The 23,074-nt window shown below is 31.5% G+C and overlaps 1 protein-coding gene across 1 annotated transcript; it reads right to left on the minus strand.

Moving 5' to 3' along the window:
• Positions 1–2,055: 2,055 nt before the first annotated feature.
• LOC143258230 (uncharacterized) lies at positions 2,056–11,496 on the minus strand. The gene is made up of 4 exons (XM_076517216.1): positions 11,183–11,496; positions 9,740–9,867; positions 6,543–6,688; positions 2,056–2,745 (listed from the first exon to the last, which is right to left on the minus strand). Exons 1-4 carry the CDS (start codon positions 11,486–11,488, stop codon positions 2,486–2,488), a joined length of 840 nt encoding a protein of 279 aa, XP_076373331.1. The 5' UTR covers positions 11,489–11,496; the 3' UTR covers positions 2,056–2,485.
• Positions 11,497–23,074: the final 11,578 nt, after the last annotated feature.

The raw sequence follows: 23,074 nt of genomic DNA on the forward strand, positions 1-23,074 counted from the left end.
TGTCTGTTACAAATCTTACGTACAATATAAATCAGATGAAATACCTCAAAAACCTCAATGTGTGGTTTTATTTATTATTTAAAGTAGTAAACAATGGATTGTTGCTATTATTTTATTTGCACGTGGGTGAATGCTAGAATGATAAGTAAATAACACAGAACATTAAAATCGAAACACAATTAAAAACGTATGTAAAGTGTATAAAACTCTTCATGTTTCGAAGTTTACACGTCATTGTCGAGATTGAACGTGTCATATTTATTTCTTCTTAGCTAAACCACGTGACCTGTAAATTTAAATTTCTGCAGAGCAGGTTCCGCCCCATTCTTACACTTTACAAATAAACGAGGAAGACTAACAATGAATTGTTACTAATGACATATATAGCAGTTTAAATAGGATATAACCCAACTGTTGTATACAGAGCGGTTAAGGCAGTCATAATGGATGAAGATATTATCTTATAATTTAGTAATGGTAAAATTAAAAAGAAATGTTGAGTGTTGCCATATGTTCCAGGTTTAACTAGTAGTTTATTTAAAGTGCTTAAAAAACAACAATTATTCTACCATGAATTAAAATTGGTAGATGATTTAAAACAAATTTCTGATAATACTTAGTATATTGTAAATTTATATTAAGATATAAAATAGTTCTATTTATGTTAAACTATGTCAACTAATGGTTACATTCGTGTTAAGGTACATTAGGCAATGGTGACATTTATGATAAGGTTCGTCAACCAATAGTTCTAATTATTTAACGTAATAAACAATGTGTATGAGAACTAAGTAAGGACAACAACCAACATTTTGGATAAATTGCAGAACATCTTTCGTGTATGAATCAATTAAATCATAAAAAATATGATCGACTTTGGTACTTTCTAAATTTCAAAACAATATACAATTAAATATCCTTCATTCAGAAATGATAACTAAAGCTTTACTAACAAGAAAACTACAATACTGATTGATTTCTCAGTATATGGAATAAAATAATTGGGACATAATATTCCTCGTCATAAATGCATATTAAAACACTTATATTAAAGTGTTATTAAAGTTTGTTATTTTAACTGTTTTGGTTAGTTCAACTATCTACATAAAAGTTTGTACTAAACAATTCATTACTTCAATACAAAATTACTACTTACAGCGTTGTTTAAAAACGTAATAAACTTTGACTCATTATGTAGTGTTGTGCTATTGTCTTTTTACTACGATCTACTCATAGTGCACGTTAATGAAATATGAATATTTTATTTACACTCTCCAACAAGGACTGTTTTCTTAAAATGGCGGAAATCATCATAACATACGTACATACGCACTTATATATATGGAAAGTTTACTTTGTTTTTATTTAAAATTGTGGGATTGAACTTCAATGTTTATCTCACACTAAATGTGTTTTATTGAAACTAAAAACCTTTTACAAAATGAGAAAGATATAAACTTTGTAAATTCTAACAGTAAAAGTGTTAATTTAAACATTTCAATTACGTTCAGTCAAACATGGTTTTTCCTCTATGGTTCTTCTTAATTCTCTATTAAAATATTGTGTGAACGCCATTTGTTCAATATTCTAAAACGTTAAAACAACCTATTGATGTCATTTAATTAATATTCTGAAATATTAAATCAATATCTTGACATTGATTAATTAGTATTGGAACAACATAAAAACAATTTGTCCATAATCAGAAATATTAAAATAATATATTGAAGGCACATTGTCGATAATGTGAAGTATTAAAACAATGTTGTGGAGCTATATTATCTATAATATAAAATATCAGAACAATATTGTGAATCTACATGTCTATAATCTAAAATTATAAGAATATCTTGACACGACATTGTGAATAATTTGAAGTATTAGGAAATATTTTGAATATAGTTTATCTATAATCTGAAATATTAGAACAATATCGTAAATCTATATTGTATATTATCTGAAGTATAGAATAATATGAAAAACTCGTGATTATAACCTGAAGTATTAAATAAATATAGCGAAGCTATACTGTGTATAACCAAAAATAGTTAAGCAATACTGTGAAACTATATTGTATAACCGGAAGTATTAAAGCAATATTGTGAAGTTACATTATACTAGGATATATTATAATAATACGGTGTTTTGTCTAAAATATTAAAAAAGCACAATGTTGTTAAGTGACTGTGTCTAAAATATTAGAGGAATGTTGGAAGTGATGTGTTCTACGGTTCCTATTTTAACTGATTTTATAAACTTACCAAAACAAGAAAAATAACTGTAACAGTGTCATGTTATCACATTTTTTTTTTAAAATTTATATGGTTATATAGTAAACTGAAAGATGTAAGATTAGTGTATGTAAGCATAAGGAACTTTATGGCGTGTGATATTTTAGGTGAATTTAAATTTATATGTATTACTGCTAGATATAGTTTACGTGAGGTTCTAATACGTCAAGCATATCTTATATATAACTGAATATTTAAAAGTTTTGAAGTAGATCACAGCAAGTTATCCGTAACTGTTTATAGATTCGAAATACTCCGACTATTGCAGCAAACTTGTCTGTACTGCTTACACATTGAAATTTCCACGTATCATCTGCCTTTTTGGACCCACCCCCCACCTCTATTCCTGTCACTTTCTGCTCACAGGTAGAGATGTCAACTGACCACACTGGCGTTAGAGGAACACATTTTTGGTAGTCCATATTTTTATAATCGCTTCTGTCATCCCAAACTGCTGTAAGGATATAACAGGTTATTTTTACTTTCACCAAAAGGCATGATATTACGAATAAAATAAGTTTAGTCAAACATAAAATAAGTTTAGAATTTTCTCACCTCGGTCATTAGTTCAGTAATGATTGTTTATGAAATATATCTTTCCACTAATATGAAAACAAACTTATTTATAAAATGACCTCATTAATAGTTTAGTTTTTAATTTAAAGAACTAAATATTCTTTTGTTTAGCATTTATAACTAATATATATATTTCTTAGATTAACATGAATTAATGTTAATTAACGCACAGTTATGAAAGAAATGGTTACATGAACCTTGGGAGAGCGTAAGCTTTATCAGATGTTTTTCAAGCTAATACGATCTCTAAGATTTTTATCAACTCTTAACACACTGAAATAGATACTTCCCAGCTACCACGGTGTGATTGATAACTTGTGTGTACATACTATAGTTTAAGTTCGTTACTTCTAGTAAAAATCAGATTTAACTGAACAAAAACATTCATGAATAATTAAAGATTCCCACGTACTGAAAGTTTGAATGTCAAGACTCAAATCAATTTATAATAACACAGTGTTAACGTAAATACCTCCAGTAACCTCTATTGTAATTTTACTAACAACACAATGTTAACATAGATACTATCAGTAACTTATAATTTTACTAATAAAACATTGTTAACACAGACAACCTAAGTAACTTCTATTATAATTTTACTAACAACACATTGTTAACAGATATTCTCAATAACTCCTTCTATAAGTGTAGTAACAACATATTACTAACATAATTACCTTCAGTAATTCCTATTATACTTGTAGAAGTAACGCTTAAGCACACTTTGACATAACAAAATCTGCACTACACACTAATATATACATTCAGCTATATACCAATAAAAATCTGTAGCTACACACTAATATATACATTCAGCTGTATACCAATAAAAATCTGTAGCTACACATTAATATATACATTCAGCTATATACCAATAAAAATCTGTAGCTACACACTAATATATACATTCAGCTGTATACCAATAAAAATCTGTAGCTACACACTAATATATACATTCAGCTATATACCAATAAGAATCTGTAGCTACACACTAATATATACATTCAGCTATATACCAATAAAAATCTGTAGCTACACACTAATATATACATTCAGCTGTATACCAATAAAAATCTGTAGCTACACACTAATACATACATTCAGCTGTATACCAATAAAAATCTGTAGCTACACACTAATATATACATTCAGCTATATACCAATAAAAATCTGTAGCTACACACTAATATATACATTCAGCTATATACCAATAAAAATCTGTAGCTACACGCTAATATATACATTCAGCTATATACCAATAAAAATCTGTAGCTACACACTAATATATACATTCAGCTGTATACCAATAAAAATCTGTAGCTACACATTAATATATACATTCAGCTATATACCAATAAAAATCTGTAGCTACACACTGATATATACATTCAGCTGTATACCAATAAAAATCTGTAGCTACACACTAATATATACATTCAGCTATATACCAATAAATATCTGTAGCTACACACTAATATATACATTCAGCTATATACCAATAAAAATCTGTAGCTACACACTAATATATACATTCAGCTGTATACCAATAAAAATCTGTAGCTACACACTAATATATACATTCAGCTATATACCAATAAAATCTGTGGCTACACACTAATATATACATTCAGCTGTATACCAGTAAAAATCTGTGGCTACACACTAATATATACGTTCAGCTATATACCAATAAGAATCTGTAGCTACGCACTAATATACGTTCAGCTATATACCAGTAAAAATCTGTGGCTACACACTAATATATACATTCAGCTGTATACCAATAAAAATCTGTAGGCTACACACTAATATATACGTTCAGCTATATACCAATAAAAATCTGTGGCTACACACTAATATATACATTCAGCTATATACCAGTAAAAATCTGTAGCTACACACTAATATATACATTCAGCTATATACCAATAAAAATCTGTAGCTACACACTAATATATACGTTCAGCTATATACCAGTAAAAAATCTGTGGCTACACACTAATATATACGTTCAGCTGTATACCAATAAAAATCTGTAGCTACGCACTAATATATACGTTCAGCTGTATACCAATAAAAATCTGTGGCTACGCACTAATATATACATTCAGCTATATACCAATAAAAATCTGTAGCTACACACTAATATATACATTCAGCTGTATACCAATAAAAATCTGTAGCTACGCACTAATATATACGTTCAGCTATATACCAATAAGAATCTGTGGCTACACACTAATATATACATTCAGCTATATACCAATAAAAATCTGTAGCTACACACTAATATATACATTCAGCTGTATACCAATAAAAATCTGTAGCTACACACTAATATATACATTCAGCTATATACCAATAAAAATCTGTAGCTACACACTAATATATACATTCAGCTATATACCAATAAAAATCTGTAGCTACACACTAATATATACATTCAGCTATATACCAATAAAAATCTGTAGCTACACACTAATATATACATTCAGCTATATACCAATAAAAATCTGTAGCTACACACTAATATATACATTCAGCTGTATACCAATAAAAATCTGTAGCTACACACTAATATATACATTCAGCTATATACCAATAAAAATCTGTAGCTACACACTAATATATACATTCAGCTATATACCAATAAAAATCTGTAGCTACACACTAATATATACATTCAGCTGTATACCAATAAAAATCTGTAGCTACACACTTGGTATACATTCAGCTATACACCAATAAAAACATCCAGTTGAAAAAATCAAGTCCTCCAGTTACGTAAACACAAACGTCTTCAGTTATATACTAATAACTGTTCCATTTACACACCAATACAAACTTCAGTTACACATTAGTAAAATCGTCTAGTTACGTACCAGTAAACATTTCTAGTTACATACCAATAAATCTCTCATTTACATACCAATAAAAACCTCCAGCTAAACACCAGTTATATACCAATAAATCTTCCATTTACACACCAGTAAAGACGTCCAGCTAAATACTAGTAAAAACCTACAAATACATACCAAAAAGAAACCTCCGGCAACACAGAACTAAAAACATCTAATTATATACCAATAAAAAATTACGTTTTTCGCATTACATGTTTAACCGCATATTCCTAATCTATTCTTTTATATTCGTCATAACCATTGCCGGTGTCGCGTTTCGTTCATTCCAGAGTTATTCAGACGAGCTGGGATATAACGAATATCTGAATGGTTGGAATACTATTTTATATGCCATTTGTTACAACAACAATTTCTATGGTTTTATAAATCATATAGCACGATGTAATGAATTATATTTGCCACAAGCCGTTATGTTAGGCATATTATAGGGTTATTGTAAATAATTCTTAGATTAGGAATGTAATGTTTAAAAATATAATAGGAGTACTATAATATCTTATGATAAAAATAATTATATCGTGTATCGCCAGCTTGTAACAAGCGTTAACAGAATAAAAATAAAACATTTCGGGGTACAATTTGTACTGACAACTGTGCCCCGTTGATTAATAAGTTAGAATACGAAGGGTAGAAAGACTGTATATATAAGACTATACTACTTCCATCATGTTAAAAATAACGATTTATCAACAACAAATGAAGGATTGTTGCAGGCTGTTAGAACACACTGAAAATAATCACAATTTACACTTACCGGTAACCACGTGATCACGAGGACAATCAGAATCTGTGACAGTGTCTTTTACTAAAGTTTTTGTTGTGTCCACCAGAGTTATTTCGCCAAACTGAACCCGAGCGCATTTGGCCCTATCGATGTCCGAATCATTGAAGTACGTCTCCCTGTAAGAGTAAGTGTGACGTCTATTTGTCCGTCTTATTCCTATATATATGCAGATTCAGAACATAAACATTTATGTCAACATCGCTTATTTATTTCTACAATTTTCTTGAATAACAATTTGTTGCTCTTATTTACAAACAAGAAAAGCAACAAACAAACATGGTCACTGTGAAACTTCAGTCTGATGATTTAGAAACAACAATAACAAACAAACATGGCCACTGTGAAACTTCAGTCTGATGATTTAGAAACAACAATAACAAACAAACATGGCCACTGTGAAACTTCAGTCTGATGATTTAGAAACAACAATAACAAACAAACATGGTCATTGTGAAACTTCAGTCTGATGATTTAGAAACAACAATAACAAACAAACATGGTCACTGTGAAACTTCAGTCTGATGATTTAGAAACAACAATAACAAACAAACATGGCCACTGTGAAACTTCAGTCTGATGATTTAAAAACAACAGTAACAAAAACATAGTCATTGTGAAACTTCAGTCTGGTGGTTTAGAAACAACAATAACAAAAACACTGTTAACAAGAAACTTCAGTCTGATGATTTAGAAACAACAATAACAAAAACATGGTCATTGTGAAACTTCAGTCTGGTGGTTTAGAAACAACAATAACAAAAACATGGTTAATGAGAAACTTCAGTCTGGTGGTTTAGAAACAACAATAACAAAAACACGGTTAATGAGAAACTTCAGTCTGATGATTTAGAAACAACAATAACAAAAACATGGTCACTATGAAACTTTAACCTGAGGTTTCGTTTCTACAGCTGAAAATATTTTGTTTTCTCTGTTTTTGTCTTTTTTGTTTTCATTATTGATAATATATGATCAGTTATGCATTACCTTACACGTCATTACAAATAACTTTCTAAAAGGGAATGGTAACATCGTTTGTACTAGAATTTGGTCTTTTTTAGCTTATGTGAAACATTGAATAACCAGTTCGACTTTTCAACACTCATACGACCTTTTCAGTACCTTATTTAGTATTCTACAAAAGGTTTCGGTGCAGTATACCAAGTTGTATTTGCTGTAGGGTAACAAAACAAATAATAAGAGCAATAAAACAGTCTTGGGGATTTTATGTTCGTACTAAATATTGGATGATAGTATATTATTTATGTATAGTTCTCAGTGTTATAAAGGAAGATCTTGAGTTATTTTGGGAACGAGTTTGTTTTCTATGGTGGTTTATCGCCTATCGTGGTTCTTTAAGTGGGTTTGTTTATCTCAGCAAAAGAAACTGAATATACCTATATACTCTGCATGGATTTAACAGGGGTAACTTACTGTTGTGTATACAATAATCAAACAATAATTGTTGACGTGAGCACTAACAAAATAAGTCTGGATACACTTTTTACTATATTATGTTACAGACAAACATTTACGCGTTTTCGTCCAATTAAATTGATGAGTTCTCTAATTTACATCAGTATTATACTATTATCAACGGTGTAATTAAAATTAAATATAAACAACTTAAAGCAAAAATGTTTTTCAACGTTTATATTAATCTACTCATTTCAGATTTAAAAAAAATAGATCTGTGTTTCTTTTTGTACAAGTCACTGTCAAAAAAGTCCTTTCGTTTAATACTATAATTCGTCAGTTGATCCAGATGGGATAGCACTTTAAACACTTATTAAATAACATATTTCCGAGCGTCAGTTGATCTAGATGGGATAGCACTTTAAACACTTATTAAATAACATATTTCCGAGCGTCAGTTGATCTAGATGGGATAGCACTTTAAACACTTATTAAATAACATATTTCCGAGCGTCAGTTGATCTAGATGGGATAGCACTTTAAACACTTATTAAATAACATATTTCCGAGCGTCAGTTGATCTAGATGGGATAGCACTTTAAACACTTATTAAATAACATATTTCCGAGCGTATATGTTTCTTAAAGTGACAAATCATTGATAATAGAATGAGAGTTTACCCTAAGGTTTATATATGAGTTTCAGAACTATACTGTCCTTTAATTATAATTACGAACTATCAAAAAATATGTCAATGATGTATCAGAATTAAAATATATTTTTTTCTTGCATGTTTCAGTTGTTGTCAATACTTGGCTTTTGTTTGAATTTTTCATGATTGTTTGTTTTGTGTTTTGTATAAGCGAAGTTACCAAGGTTATCGCTTGCGAAAAAGGTTTTAAATAGTTCCATTAAGAAATTGGGTATCGTATAGTCTAGAGGTTAACCAACCTCTATGGAAGACGTGGGTTCAAAACCCCATTATCTAACATACCCGCTCTTTCAGCCTTGTGAGTGTTACAAGGTGAAGGTCAATTCTATTATTTGTTGGCAAAAGATTGCCCCAAAAATTAGGGACAGCCATAGTAACCTTGTCAGTAATTAAGACAAATAAACTTCTTTAGAACTCCTTGAAACTTTCTTTATATATTTATAGGGAAGATTGTCAAAAACAACTGGATCAAAGTTCTAAAGTAATTTGTGTGATTTAAGAATTTCAGTAGAATATTGTATAACATTGTTCAATGTTCTATAGAATTACTACATACCTGTTTAGAAGATATAAAAGACATTTAAAGAAATTAGAAAAACTCTTGAAAATTAAACAGAATTACCAAAAATTTAGCGATATATTTATGCCGTCTCTAATTTTGAGCTGACAATCACAGGGAATGGTGTTGGCCGGCAGTACGCACCGTCAACACTTAGTATACATTTACCAGTGAATAATGAGATTGACCACAACACAAGGGCAGAAAATTCTACATCGTGTTTCGAACCACAGATTAAGAACTGAGCGTCCTAAACAACAGGTTATTCCAGGATTTTTATCATGATAACAAGCACGAGACGTTATTGACGCTTTACGAAATCAGCCTGCCCCCCGCTAGTACAGCGGTATGTCTACGGATTTACACCGCTAAAATCCGGGGATCGATTCCCCTCGGTGGGCTCAGCAGATAGCCCGATGTGGCTTTGCTATAAGAAAAACACACAAACACACACATGAAATCAGCCGAGGCAGTACTTACCACAATGCAACAAGGACGCCATTTGCGAAACCAGTTTGATTATAATTACAATCCACTATCCAAGTACTGTCGACACTAGCACCGTCACCAGCGGTATTAAGTACTTCATAAATAAAAGCAGGCTTTATCTGAAATGAAAATTATGTATTTTGTTTTGTATTATAAAAAACACGGATGATAAAGAGAAACTTCAACACAAAAATAAGAAAACAAGAAATTCTCAGAAAATAATAGAGCAGTTTATGACACAAATTAAATCTGTTTTATAACTTGATGTAATAACTACAACAGAAACATCAGGCTTCAACTAAGCCTTAAAATATATCCAAAGTGGCCTATAAAAGCCCAGAACGAAAAACAAGAACCTTCCAAACATTGTTGGTAAAGGTAAACTTTGTTTCAGTTTGTTGTTTTTTCATAAAACGTGATGAATAGCTTGTTTATAGTAATTATTTTCTCTGAGGAAAGAACATACAAGTACTGAATGAAGTAGCCATTGGATTGTTTTCTGTTTTACACAACATACAAGTAGTCAACGAAGTAGCAGTTGGACTGCTTTCTGTTTCAAACTTCTAGGTACTGAATGAAGTAACAGTTGGACTACTCTGTGTTTTACACGACCTACAAGTACTCAAGTAAGTAACAATTGGTCTGTCTTCTATTTTATTGAAACTACAAGCACGAATAAAGTAATACTTGTAACTGATTTTTGTGTTGCACAGTCTGCTGCAGTTAGGAAGGTAACAATTGCACAAGTTCCTATGTTACCCAATCCGCATAGTCAAGAAGGCAGCAGTTACACTAGTTTTTCACTACACACAAACATTTAGCGAAATAACAGTCGCAGTAACTTCTGTGTGACTCAACCTTAAAGAACTCAAAGTAGTAACAATTGTACTAACTTTATATATTTTAAAATACATTTTATCTGTTAAATGCTCAAAAGATCTATAATGAAACCATCGATAGAGTGAAAATATCCAACAAAGTTCTAGTTTCTGAAACATGCAAATAAGTCAAAACAGGCTTTTTCTTTAGCATTCTGTTTCTGTGGGAAATTGTTATTATAACATACGTAATATTCTATATTTGCGGTTGCTTACAGAATTTATTGATTTCGAAATTGTTGTTTAGAATTAAGCACAAAGCTGTACAATGGGCTATATGTGTTCTTCCCACCACGGGTATTGAAACTGGGATTCTAGCGGTGTGAGTCCGCAGACATACTGGCTTTGATTTTGGGGGCTTGATTTCTAAGTACAAAACTACACAATAGGCTATTTGCACTCTAACTAACATGGCGAACTGAACATCTGATTCAGTAAGTTTGTTTACTTATCATTAAACTTCTGGTCGACTGTTAAGACTTTTTAACTGAATGTATTAAATGTATTATTTGTACCTGAAAAATCAATAAATTAAATTGTCGTATTTTCCATTTACCGAAAAGATATTCCATCCAGAACTTGGTGTGATATCTGAAATATTTTCAGACGAAAGTAGATCACACGACCGCATCCTGGAACCATCTGTTTGTTTTGGACCTAGGGCAAAGCTATTGCACTGAAAATATTTTACACATTCATTTGCACAATAAATAGCTGTAGAGTGGATAGTGGTCAGAACAGCTGTGGTTAAACCTCGCATGTTCCTCTGCGTGATTGCAAAAATACTGGAGTGTATACCCCAGCTTGAGACCAGACAAAGCGAGACCAGGAACAATAAAGAAGCGCGAACATTACCATTCATCTTGTTAGAGTTTGTTAGATACACTTGCATGCTGGAAACCTCATTCATTTAAGTATCTCTGCTTTAAGTCTTTCTACCCATCCATACATCTATTTCACGCATTAATGATGTATTTGATTGATTAGTACTTTCTGCTTGTTTTCAGTTTTCACTTCAAGGCCTCGGAATCTCGTTTTGAGTTAATTAGTTAATGTGTGTGAAGAAGACACAAGAAAAAAAGTTGTATTTATACTAAATACCGTGACAGCGTTCATTAAGTGCTTTGATGAGTAATTATCAGACGGCAATCATTATCTGTACCTTTTATTGTGTTTCAGTTTTGTATTAAACATAAATACTTCATAAAATTTCCTATAAACCTATTACATTGTTAATTATTAACAAGGGATAGCAAAATGGTAAAACACGTTATGAGTTCATACTTTTTCTCGTGTTTATGAAAAAACGCAATTGGAGCAGTTAGTGTCCTATCAGACGGAGAGATGGTTAAACCCTAGTAACCAACCAAACAAAAGTAGTCCAAAACGAAGAGTGACCTAGATTAGTTGTTTTTAATATAGCAGTTGATTTTTTTGTGTTTGTTTGTTTTTGAATTTCACACAAAGCTACACGAGGGCTATCTGTGCTAGCCGTCCCTAATTTAGCAGTGTAAGACTAGAGGGAAGGCAGCTAGTCATCACCGCCAACTCTTGGGTTACTATTTTATCAAGAATACTGGGATTGGCTGTACATTATAACGCCCTAACGGCTGAAAGGGCGAGCATGTTTGGTGCGACGGGGATTTGAATCCGCGACCCTCAGATTACGAGTCGAGCGCTCTAACCACCTGGCCATGCTTGGCTTTGCACTACAGTTCTGTCATCCTTCTTTAAAAAATGTACTGGGAAATTGTTTGAACATTTCACAGCACTTTTTAGTATATCACTTAAATTATGATACATCCAAATTATTTGAGAGCAAGAGGATATTTTAATGTTCCGTAAAGAGGGCAAGCCAGAAAATAAACTAAATGGTTATCGTCCAATCAGTTTTAGCAGCAAAACAGGAAAAATATTGGAATAAATAATGAGTAACAAAGCATCTACATTTCTGGGAAACTTCACAAGTACACTAGGTACAAAATGAATTTAGAAAGTTGACAAGAGTCACTATTCATTAGTTTGTTGATCCGTTAGTGAGAGAGTTTATTTTACTATTGTGAGTGTTATAACAAACTCATGTTAGCGCCGTTATGTAATAACTTGCTGATTCATTAAGAGTAATACTTTGTTTTGCTGCTGTTAATGGTATAACAAAGTCCAGAGCCACTATCCGTTAGTTTACTGATTCGTGATCGAAATATTTAGACTCGAGCCGTTATTACAAAAAGTTTTAAAAAGCTTTATTGAAAATTTAATTAAAATTTTTGTAAAATATAACGTTTGTCAATGTACATTTATTTCTGCCTTTTTATGATGACAAAGCTTATAAAAATAGTCCGAGATCTGGGTAGCTTTTGCTTAACAAACTAACAAAAACATTCACCTGAAGTAAGAGTAATTATTTACTTTAGGCTTAACAGTTCAAAGTATCAGAATATTAATTTTAGGGCTAAATACTGAAAGTGACACTTGTGTAATAACAAAATTAGGCTAGAGCCGCTATCTATTATTTTGTTGATCGGTTACGTAACATAATATTTTGAGACAATACGGGACCTAATGGTCCATCTCGGCTGTCCCATCCTTTAATTTAAACTAAAACTATTAATAAATCAATTGCAAAATCTTAAAGCCAACCTTTATTATTCACATATTTATCAAGCTTTCTCTTAAACTAAAAAAAGAATAATTAATCTCTTCATAACATTTGAAGGCAACCCAGTCCAAAGGCAAATCTACTTGTCAGAAAATAAAATTTTCATGGCTTAAGATGACTCCTACCCTGCAACAATTTACGTTTATGTCTCTTGGTCATACTATTCTTATTGTGAAATATGTAAAGAGATGATGTAGAAACTATAAATTACACTCATAATATTAAATCTTCTAACTTTTCGTTTTCAAGATAAAATAGTTTGAGAGATCTCAAGCTATCATTGTATGACAACTTTTCTATTCCAGTTACCACTATCTGAAATTTTTCCAACAATTGAATGTCCTTTTTACGGCAACAAGACAATGACTAAACACAATACTTCAAACCTGGCCTAATCAATGACCTACACAATGAAATTATAACATCTTTAGACTTGTATTCAGTATTTCTGTACATAAACCTAAAATCATATTTGCCTTACCACTAGCAACCAGCACACTGTTTGGATGACGTAAGAGACTGATCATCTACTACACCAAGCTTCCTTTCTTTCATGACACTGTTATGATCCCATCCAAATTATATTTCAAATTATGATAACTCATTTCCCGTTTATTTGTCCAACTCACTAAATGATCTAAATCCTTTTGTAAACCAACAGCATCTTCTTCACAGCCAGCAACACACAAGACTTAATATCATCTGCAAATGAGAGAATTTATTGATCATTTCTTCATATATGTCACTGATGTAAATTAAAAAGATCAAAGGTCTTAATACTGAGCTCTGAGGCTTTCCACTTGTAACACTAATCCAGTCTAACTGAACGCCATTTGTAACTTTCCTCTACTTTTTTCCATACACTTATTTTTCTGTTCAGTTTGCTAATTTCTTCCTTACACCTATAGAGGTAATTTTTACAAGTCTTTTATGTAGCACTTTGTCATATGATTTGTGAAAATTCAGATGCATTGAAGCTACACAATTACTCTCATCTACATAAACAGTAATTTTGTCAAAGTATGTCAAACATTTGTAAGGCAAAATTATCCCTTAGTGGAACCATATTGACTACTAAATAAAATTATAAACTTTGTTAAATGACTTTACAAAGTATTTTTTATCAAACTTTCCAAAACTTTTCCCATAACTCAAGTAAGACTAATGGTCTTATAATTACTGGGATAATTTTAACACCTCCCTTGAAAACAGGAATGACATTAGCTGACTTCAAATCCTCTACTTCTTGCCCACTGTTAAAGGACTTACAAAACATGGAAACCAGTAGCTCACATATCCAATCGCTAAACTCGTTCAAACCCTTTGGGGAAATATTATCTGGTTCAGGAGCTTTATCACTCTTTAAACTTCCGAATTGTTTTCTTAACGAGCACAGAATTAATGCAGTCATCTTTCTCTATCTCGTGTTCACTTATCAATTGTTCAAGATGTGGAATACTACTTAAACCTTTATTAGTTAAAAACTGAAGAAAAAGCAGAATTTAATAACCCGCCCATCTCATAATCATCGGATGGTAGCCGTCCTTTAACATTCATCAAGAGTCCTGCCCCATCCTAACATTTTGTTTACCTTTAATGTATTTAAAGATATCCTTGCTGTTAATATTTAACTTTTCAGCCAACCTTTCCTCATACATCATTTTTGATATCCTAATTTCCAGTTTCATCAACTTTCTGATTAATCATCTATAATCTTCTAAGTCTTCTGTCATACCAGTTAACTGAATTTTAAAAACACATTATGACGTTTTTCTTTAATTTTATATTTTATGCTTTTTGTGACCCAACCTAGGTTTTAATTGCGGCTACACTTTTATTTCTATAAGAAATATGTTCATGTTAAATATTTAGAATTTTATCTTAAAAACTTTTTCACATCTAGTCAGTGTCTCTAAATAAATCAGCTGCTCAATTCACAACAGATAATTCTTTCCGCATTCCATCAATATTTGCTTTTATGAAATGTGTGACCAAAATATCATCATGGTACTAAAGATTGAAACTAACAGAGCAGTAGACACTTGCACCAATATGTAGACTATTATATTCGCATGCCTTGTCAAGGAATCATCTGTAACTATAACCTGTAACTGTAACCTGTAACTGTAACCTCCTTATCATTGACATCCTTCTCTGACCCACTTGTTTTCCTTCTCTCCAACAGTTTCTCGTCTGTAGAAACCAAAGGCTAAAATTTGTTCCCAATAGAATAGGCTCATTACAATTAAATCCACCACCCTTAACCCTAATACTAGTCTTTCTAACTTTCTAAAATTCATTATAACTGATGCATTTTTTGCTTAAGCTCCCTTCAAACCTTGTTACCATTTTCCAGAGTCTAAACTTTTCTTTAGCTGTCGCCTCTACTTTAATTAGGATAGCTTCCAATTTTAAACCTAACTTGACAATTTTCCACAGTCTACATTCTCTTTATCTAGTGCCTCTAATTTCAACCCACAAAATTTACATATAAGTTGCACATCTTCACTACTAGCTTCCTTAAAATTATGTGCCAGTTCCAAATTTCCAAATAAAACCCACTCATTGCATCCATTCCATCTATCGAACTATGAATGCTTAATTCCTACACTGGTTTTAACCAATGCATTTATATTCATATAGCGTGATAATGAATATTCAAAAACAAATACCAGTAGCTTATTAAAAACACTGCTACTGTTGAGCCTTACGTTTAAGAATCAACTATATTAGTTTTGTATCACTAAAGTAATTAAGTAGATCTTCAATTGAAATACAGTGTTATAGCGAAGTTAGACTAAGTTTGTTTTCTACTAGTTGTTAGGTTCGTGAAGGAAATTCATAAGCTAAATAAAGCCATTATTAGTTTAAAACGTCCTAGAATTGTTAACGAAGACTCAAAGAAAATATAGTTTTTAATATTTATTAACATGCATTAAGTTCTGACTTTTTATAATTAAAAATCTCGTATTGATACTCTGATTTAGGTAATTTTGCTTTTAACAAAAAAAAAAACTGTCTGCTTGTAGTGAGACTAACTGGCTCATTCCTGACCTAGCTATTCAGAGTATTACAATTCAACTTAATGACTAACTTTTCTAAGTGTTGCAATTAATTATTATGACTAATATTTAAAAAAAATTAAAAATAAGTTTGTCTGTTTGTTTCTTTTGAATTTCGTCAAACCTATACGAGAGCTATCTGCGATAGCCGTCCCTAATTTAGCAGTGTAAGACTAGAAGGAAGGCAGCTAGTCATCACCATCCACCGTCAACTCTTGGGCTACTCATTTATCAACGAATAGTGGGATTGACCGTCACGTATAACGCCCCCACGGCTGAAAGGGCGAGCATGTTTGGTGTGACGGGGATTTGAACCCGCGACCCTGAGATTACGAAAAAGAAGAAGCCATAGGCTAAAACACCGAAGATAACAAGATATTAACAACAGGTGTATATATATATTATATTCTGTTGTAGATACGTTTGGGGTAATTTCCTTTTTCAGGTATCTCTTGTTGAAAGTAAACCCTTAACAAAAAAGTTTTAAAACGAAGGTTACGTGACGCTATAACAAATAAACGTGTATTAGTGTAAAAGGTGTAAATTGTAATGAAATATATTGTATAAGTAAGTAAACTCAGAAAGAAACTATTTTTTACAAATGATTGAGAAATAGAAAGTTAAACACACACACACACACACATAGTAACGTACATACAAATACACCTGTGCACAAACATACGCAATCACCTTAGTATTGTAGTTTTAAAAAATTCAAAACTGAGAATTTGGTAAAAAAAAAAAGGAAGTCGACACAAGTTATAAGAAAAAATAATAAATAATTAAATAAATACATAATTTACTGATTAAATGCTGAAAAAGACATTAAAACAAATGTATAAACATCACAAAAGCTCTCAATACAAATGTTTTTTCTTGTAGTTTGCAGATATAGTTGTTCGTAAGGCCTAGTGTTTAGCTTCTGGTTAATTCGCACCACAGTTTATTATGTCATGGAAATGTTCTCGGCTACGTTTAGCTATTAATCTATTCGTTTCTGCTATGTTTAATGTTTAACAAAACGCCCATACTAAGGAATACATGATGTATTTTGATATGCAGTTATATCGACCCTTAATGAAAAAGCTCAATTTTGGACTCTGCATGGATGTTTGCGTATGTATATTTGTACCCGTGTACGTATCTATATATAAATTTTTAATTCTCTGTAGTTTAATACACACAGCGTAAGTAAACTTATATATGTAGAATTCTGAGGGATATTCTCTACGTCAAAATACTTATATTTGCGAGCTTACAGCCCTTTTACTTCGAGCCTTCATCACATTGTTTCAGCCATTTCTAAACATTGTTATACACGTTTATATGTTATACTGTCACGCGAACTTCGACTTAGACCTTTTTCGTAACTTGAGTAGTTTCATATCATTAGCTGTTTCAACAATAAATGTAAATATCTAAATAAAACAAAGAAATCCACCTGCAATGAAGTTAATTTCACTATTCAAAGTTATACAATTCAACTTAGGGCTTAAGTATGTAAAGTATTACTAGTGTTTTAACAAAGTTTCTTGATTTGTGAGTGTAATACTGAGGATAGAGGTTACCATTTAAAATACGCCGCAAAATATTAATAAAATATTAATTTATGCTTCTTTATTACGAAACGAAACTCGTATAAATATTTTTTCAAAATTTGTAGTGTTTACTGGAGTAATTTACATATTTTGGTAAAACAGTTAAGAAAATTGACTTTTACGTTCCAGGAATACATTTTTTTTTAAATAATATCTTTCCTACTTCTTCAGGGTTAATATACAAACAGAGAGTCCTTTCAGGTAGCTTTGTACTTAACCACAAACATTCAAAACATCCTATTGTAGTGAAACTGACTAACTTTGAGTAGGCTTATATATTAAAAGTAATGTAGTACAACATTACTCAAAGTACTACAGTTTAAGGCCTAATTATTTGAAGCGTTATTGGTGTTATAAGTAAGGTTACAGCCGCTATCCCTTAATTTCCTGATAAGTAAGCGAAATAGTTTATTTTTCTGTTGTCAGTTTAACATTAATTTCTGCTTCTTTATGATTTATCGCGGTTCGTTTGGGTAGCTTTGCACTTAAAAACGAACAAACAGTCATCCACTTGAGGTGAAACTTATATGAACGTTTTACTATTTAAAGTGTCACTAGTATTATAACAAAGTTAGGCAATATTTGTTATTTATTAGTTGGATTATTCCTAAATGAAATTGGCTAGAGCCGTTACAAGGTTAAAAAAGTTAAAATTGTTAATGAAAAAATCAAAGAAAATATTCACGAAACAAAACATTTATTAGTCAACATTATTAATTTCTGTTTCTTAATAATAAAAAGCTCATACCAATAGTCTGGTCTAGGTAACTTAAAGATTACCAACCAAGAAATCCATCCGCCTATTGTAAGACGAGTTGGCTAGGCTTCGTTATTCAAAGTATGACAATTCAATTTTAGGCCTAACTATTCAAAATATTACAATTTAACTCTAGGCCAAATTATTTAAAGTATTACTAGTCTTATAATAAAGTGACGCTAGAGTCGTTATCCATTTGTTGATTAGAAGGATAAATAATTTATATTTATATTTTGAGAACAATGACAAAGGACATAGGCGCTATGTATCAATTTGTTGATTTGTAAGTTTCCTGTTGTCGGTGTTATAACTAATCTTACTGATATACATGTCATCCTTCCGACGGGAGGAAAAAATCCCATTTTTAGAGGGCTCCTCCCGACTATCCGTTTAAAATTAAAAACCCCATTTAAAATAAAAATGCGTAAATATGCGATTATTATTTCTTCCCCTGTGTAGATAATTCGTATTTCACTCTAGATTTCCTCGTGAATTTTCTACTTCTCCATCGTATATAATGCTGACAAAAAACTAACAAACCACCGCTGTTAGGGATTCCATTACTTCTGAAGGTCTGTGTCATCAATGATGAGCACAACTTATGCATCATCGATTTGCTTTTCAACTAGTAGCGTTGGGCCTGGCATGGCCTAGCGCGTAAGGCGTGCGACTCGTAATCCGAGGGTCGCGGGTTCTCGCCCGCATTGCGCTAAACATGCTCGCCCTCCCAGCCGTGGGGGCGTTATAATGTGACGGTCAATCACACTATTCGTTGATAAAAGAGTAGCCCAAGAGTTGGCGGTGGGTGGTGATGACTAGCTGCCTTCCCTCTAGTTTTACACTGCTAAATTAGGGACGGCTAGCATAGATAGCCCTCGAGTAGCTTTGTGCGAAATTCCAAAACAAACAAACAAACAAAAAACTAGTAGCATCTCTTCGACACTATGTGATTTATAAACTGAAAGTGAAAAAAATGAAGTTGATTATTAGCAAATAAGCATATTAATGTTATATAAATAAATTAGAAAGTGGAATAATGAATTATTACTTTTCATTCTTTAGAATTTGGTAAAATAACAAACAGCAAACTATAAACAAACACCTCAAAATTATTGCATTTTGTGCCGTAAACACAAAGATAAAAACAACCTTGATCCGAAGTCCAATCTCGTGATTAAAATTTTGAAACCTCTTGACTTTGAGCGATAGATCTGTCACATGTATGTACTGAGAAACTGTAAACTGTAATAAACTTTATTTAAAGTAATAAAAAATCAACTTTTGGCTTATTTGGTTAAAGTATTACTAGTGATATAACAGTTAGGCTTGAACCACTATTTATTACTTTGTTGATTCGTGAGTAAAATACTTAGGCTCGAGCCTTTATCAATTTAAAATACCCCCTTAAATATGAATACACCCAGCATTGGGTTAAGGCGTTCGACTTGTAACCTGAGGGTCGTGGGTTTGAATCCCTGTCGCACCAAACATGCTTGCCCTTTCAGCTGTGGGGCGTTATAATATGACGGTCAGTTCCGCTATTCGTTGGTAAACGAGTAGCCCAAGAGTTGGCGGTGGGTGGTGATGACTAGCTGTCTTCCTCTAGTCTTATACTGCTAAATTAGGGACGACTAGCACAGATAGCCCTTGAGTAGTTTTGTGCGAAATTCAAAAACAACCGAACTCTCTTGAGATTTTAATTTTTCATTCATTAAAAACTTTTACAATTCACATAAAGAATTACGATCTTCAAGATTCAGTCGAGTGTGAATCTTGTTTTCTTTATTAAGTGTAATAAATTTTACTTGTGAAATATAAATTATAAACAAAAATATATTAAAAAATAAGATTTTAAGTACACATTAACAATATTTTCTATATTATAACTTATATTTTACTTGTTCATGACTTTTAAATATTTATTTGCTGTGTTTTAAATTCGTGTTTGTATTGTAAACAGATTTTTGGGTTTATAAATATATAGTTTACACAAATGAAATATACACGAGTATTAAATCAGGCATAATACATTTTTTTCAGTTGTATTAACAGATAGGATTTTTTTAAAAACAGTAAATTCTTGCTGCAAAATTTAAAAATATTTTCTACTTCCTGAAGTATTCCCATGTATGGAATCTATTTAAACTTATAATAAATGAGAAGTTATATTAGGACATGAAAATTGATTCTCCTGTATGTAATTGTATAAAACGCAAGGACACCAATAAAAATGAGCAAAATACAAGATATGAAACCATAATTTGAACATGGTTTTTTCATGCAAATGCAATGAAAATCCATTTGAAGGCGCGAATTTGTGGCAAGAAACACATGAAAACCGCAAAATGTAAAACTTAACTTTATATTATCTCCCCAGGAAATTGATGAATTTCCATATCAATTTTAGTGAAGATCCATCCATACCTTGCGAAGTAGCTACATGGACATACAACACACAAAAGTGGGACTGATCGTCACATTATAACGCCCTGACGGCTGAAAAGGTGAGTGTGTTTGGTGTGACGGGGATTTGAATCCGTGACCCTCAGATTATGAGTCGAACGCCTTAATCCACCTGGCCATACCGGGCCACGTCCAAACAAACAAATATCTATACAAACTGAAATGTTCAAAACCAGGTGTGATTAATTGGTGAGCACATTTGATTATAGATTTCAAGAGTCCATGGATCTGTTGTTGAAAATATTGTGTTTGCCATCTTAGGTGCGTTATTAAATTGAACAATAAACCTTGTTGTCAGTGTTAGTTAAAGACTGACTTCTTTTTACTGTGTGAGTTCAAAATTAGGTACAAAAACAAAGAAAATATTAACATGCTATAATACTCATAATTCGGCATATGGTCTATAATCTGTTTTTAAGGAATTCTATTTTATTGTATTTTAATATATATGCACAGTAAAGTATTTGCACATAATAGCGCAGTTGTATGTCTTCGGATTTAAACTACTACAAACCGGGTTTCGATACCTGTGGTGGGTAGCTTTGACCTCAATGACAAGCAACATCAACAGCAGCAGCAAAGTATTTAAGATCAGGATAATAAGCTACGTGGTGCCATCTCTTGATTATATCTATCAACGCAATTATGAATTCGATATATCATCGATGTGGTTCAGTTTATTAACTACGTATTTTAACATTTAATCTATGTTATGTTTGATATGCATTTTTATTTAATATTTATATGCAATATTTGATAAAAGGTATTTTAATCGTGAATTATCTGGTCTATGAATTATTCATTCTAATATATTATGTATGTTTTTGGTCTATGAATTGTGTTTTTTTAACGTTTTATGTTCGTTATTTCGTCTATGAATAGTGTATTTTAACACCAGTAACGACGATCGAGGTCAAATAATCTATTTTTTATTTTTAATTGATTGTATAGCAACAGAGAAACGTTGTTCTCTACTTTATTTTAATACCCATACTAGCCATCTTGAGATACGAACAGTAGGTTACTTATTCGTCTTTGTGGACACTTTAATATTATTTTAGCCGCATTATTTGTACAATAATAACTATTTGCTTAATTAAGTTAAGGTCAACTTGAGATAGTTAAGAATTGACACGTTTGTTGTTAGTTTTCACGACGACCAATAACAAGACCCGTTAGATACAAAGTCAAACTCAATTCAGAACTTAAATTTTGAAGAATAAAAACCTTTTATCTTAAATTTTTTTGGGATCTTCTTTGGTAATATATAGAACAGAGGGAACTTTATATGTAATTTTTTACAAAATTATATTCATTTACACAATTTTTTAAAATAATGTATTGGATTATAGTACAATTTTTAGTCCCAGGATTTAGCCATGTATTGTTTAACAACACTTTACATTCGATGTGTTTTTAACGGTATGGTTTGCTCTTTTTTTAATATTGTTCCGAGATCGATACAGAAAGAATAGTAAAATAGGGAAAGAATAATTTTAACTTTGTTTACTTTTAGTCATTTTATTGTGATTTGTACGAAACCGAATTTTTAATGTTGGAATGTAACTGGTCCTTATGTAGGAAATTTCATTAAACGATAATTTCTGTTTTTATTGTAAGTCGACGCTCCTCAAATTAGTTAAAGGATAGCTGGAATTTGTAATACTATAGCTACAGTTACGACAGAAAGTGTTCGTACACCTGCGTCCCGAGTGGTTTTTTGCTCATAACTTAAAAAAAGTATCACGATTAGGCTAATAGAAGTAAAATATATTATAAATATTATACTAACACACATCTACATAAATTTGTATGTAAATTAAACGACAAAAAATATTTATCAACAAATAACCAAAAATAGGAGGAGCAGAAAGTGTTCGTACAGTTCAGAACGTGTGAAAAAACTTAT

Source organism: Tachypleus tridentatus, chromosome 7 (assembly GCF_004210375.1).
Source record: "Tachypleus tridentatus isolate NWPU-2018 chromosome 7, ASM421037v1, whole genome shotgun sequence".
NCBI lineage: Eukaryota > Metazoa > Arthropoda > Merostomata > Xiphosura > Limulidae > Tachypleus > Tachypleus tridentatus.

Excerpts from the sequence above, each read along its gene's own strand:
- LOC143258230 (XM_076517216.1), bottom strand. The coding sequence starts at position 11,488 with ATGAATGGTAATGTTCGCGCTTCTTTATTGTTCCTGGTCTCGCTTTGT. Across the intron at positions 9,868-11,182 it reads CTGGATGGAATATCTTTTCG|ATAAAGCCTGCTTTTATTTA; the intron begins GTAAATGGAAAA and ends TTTTCATTTCAG. Across the intron at positions 2,746-6,542 it reads TCGTGATCACGTGGTTACCG|CAGTTTGGGATGACAGAAGC; the intron begins GTAAGTGTAAAT and ends ATATCCTTACAG.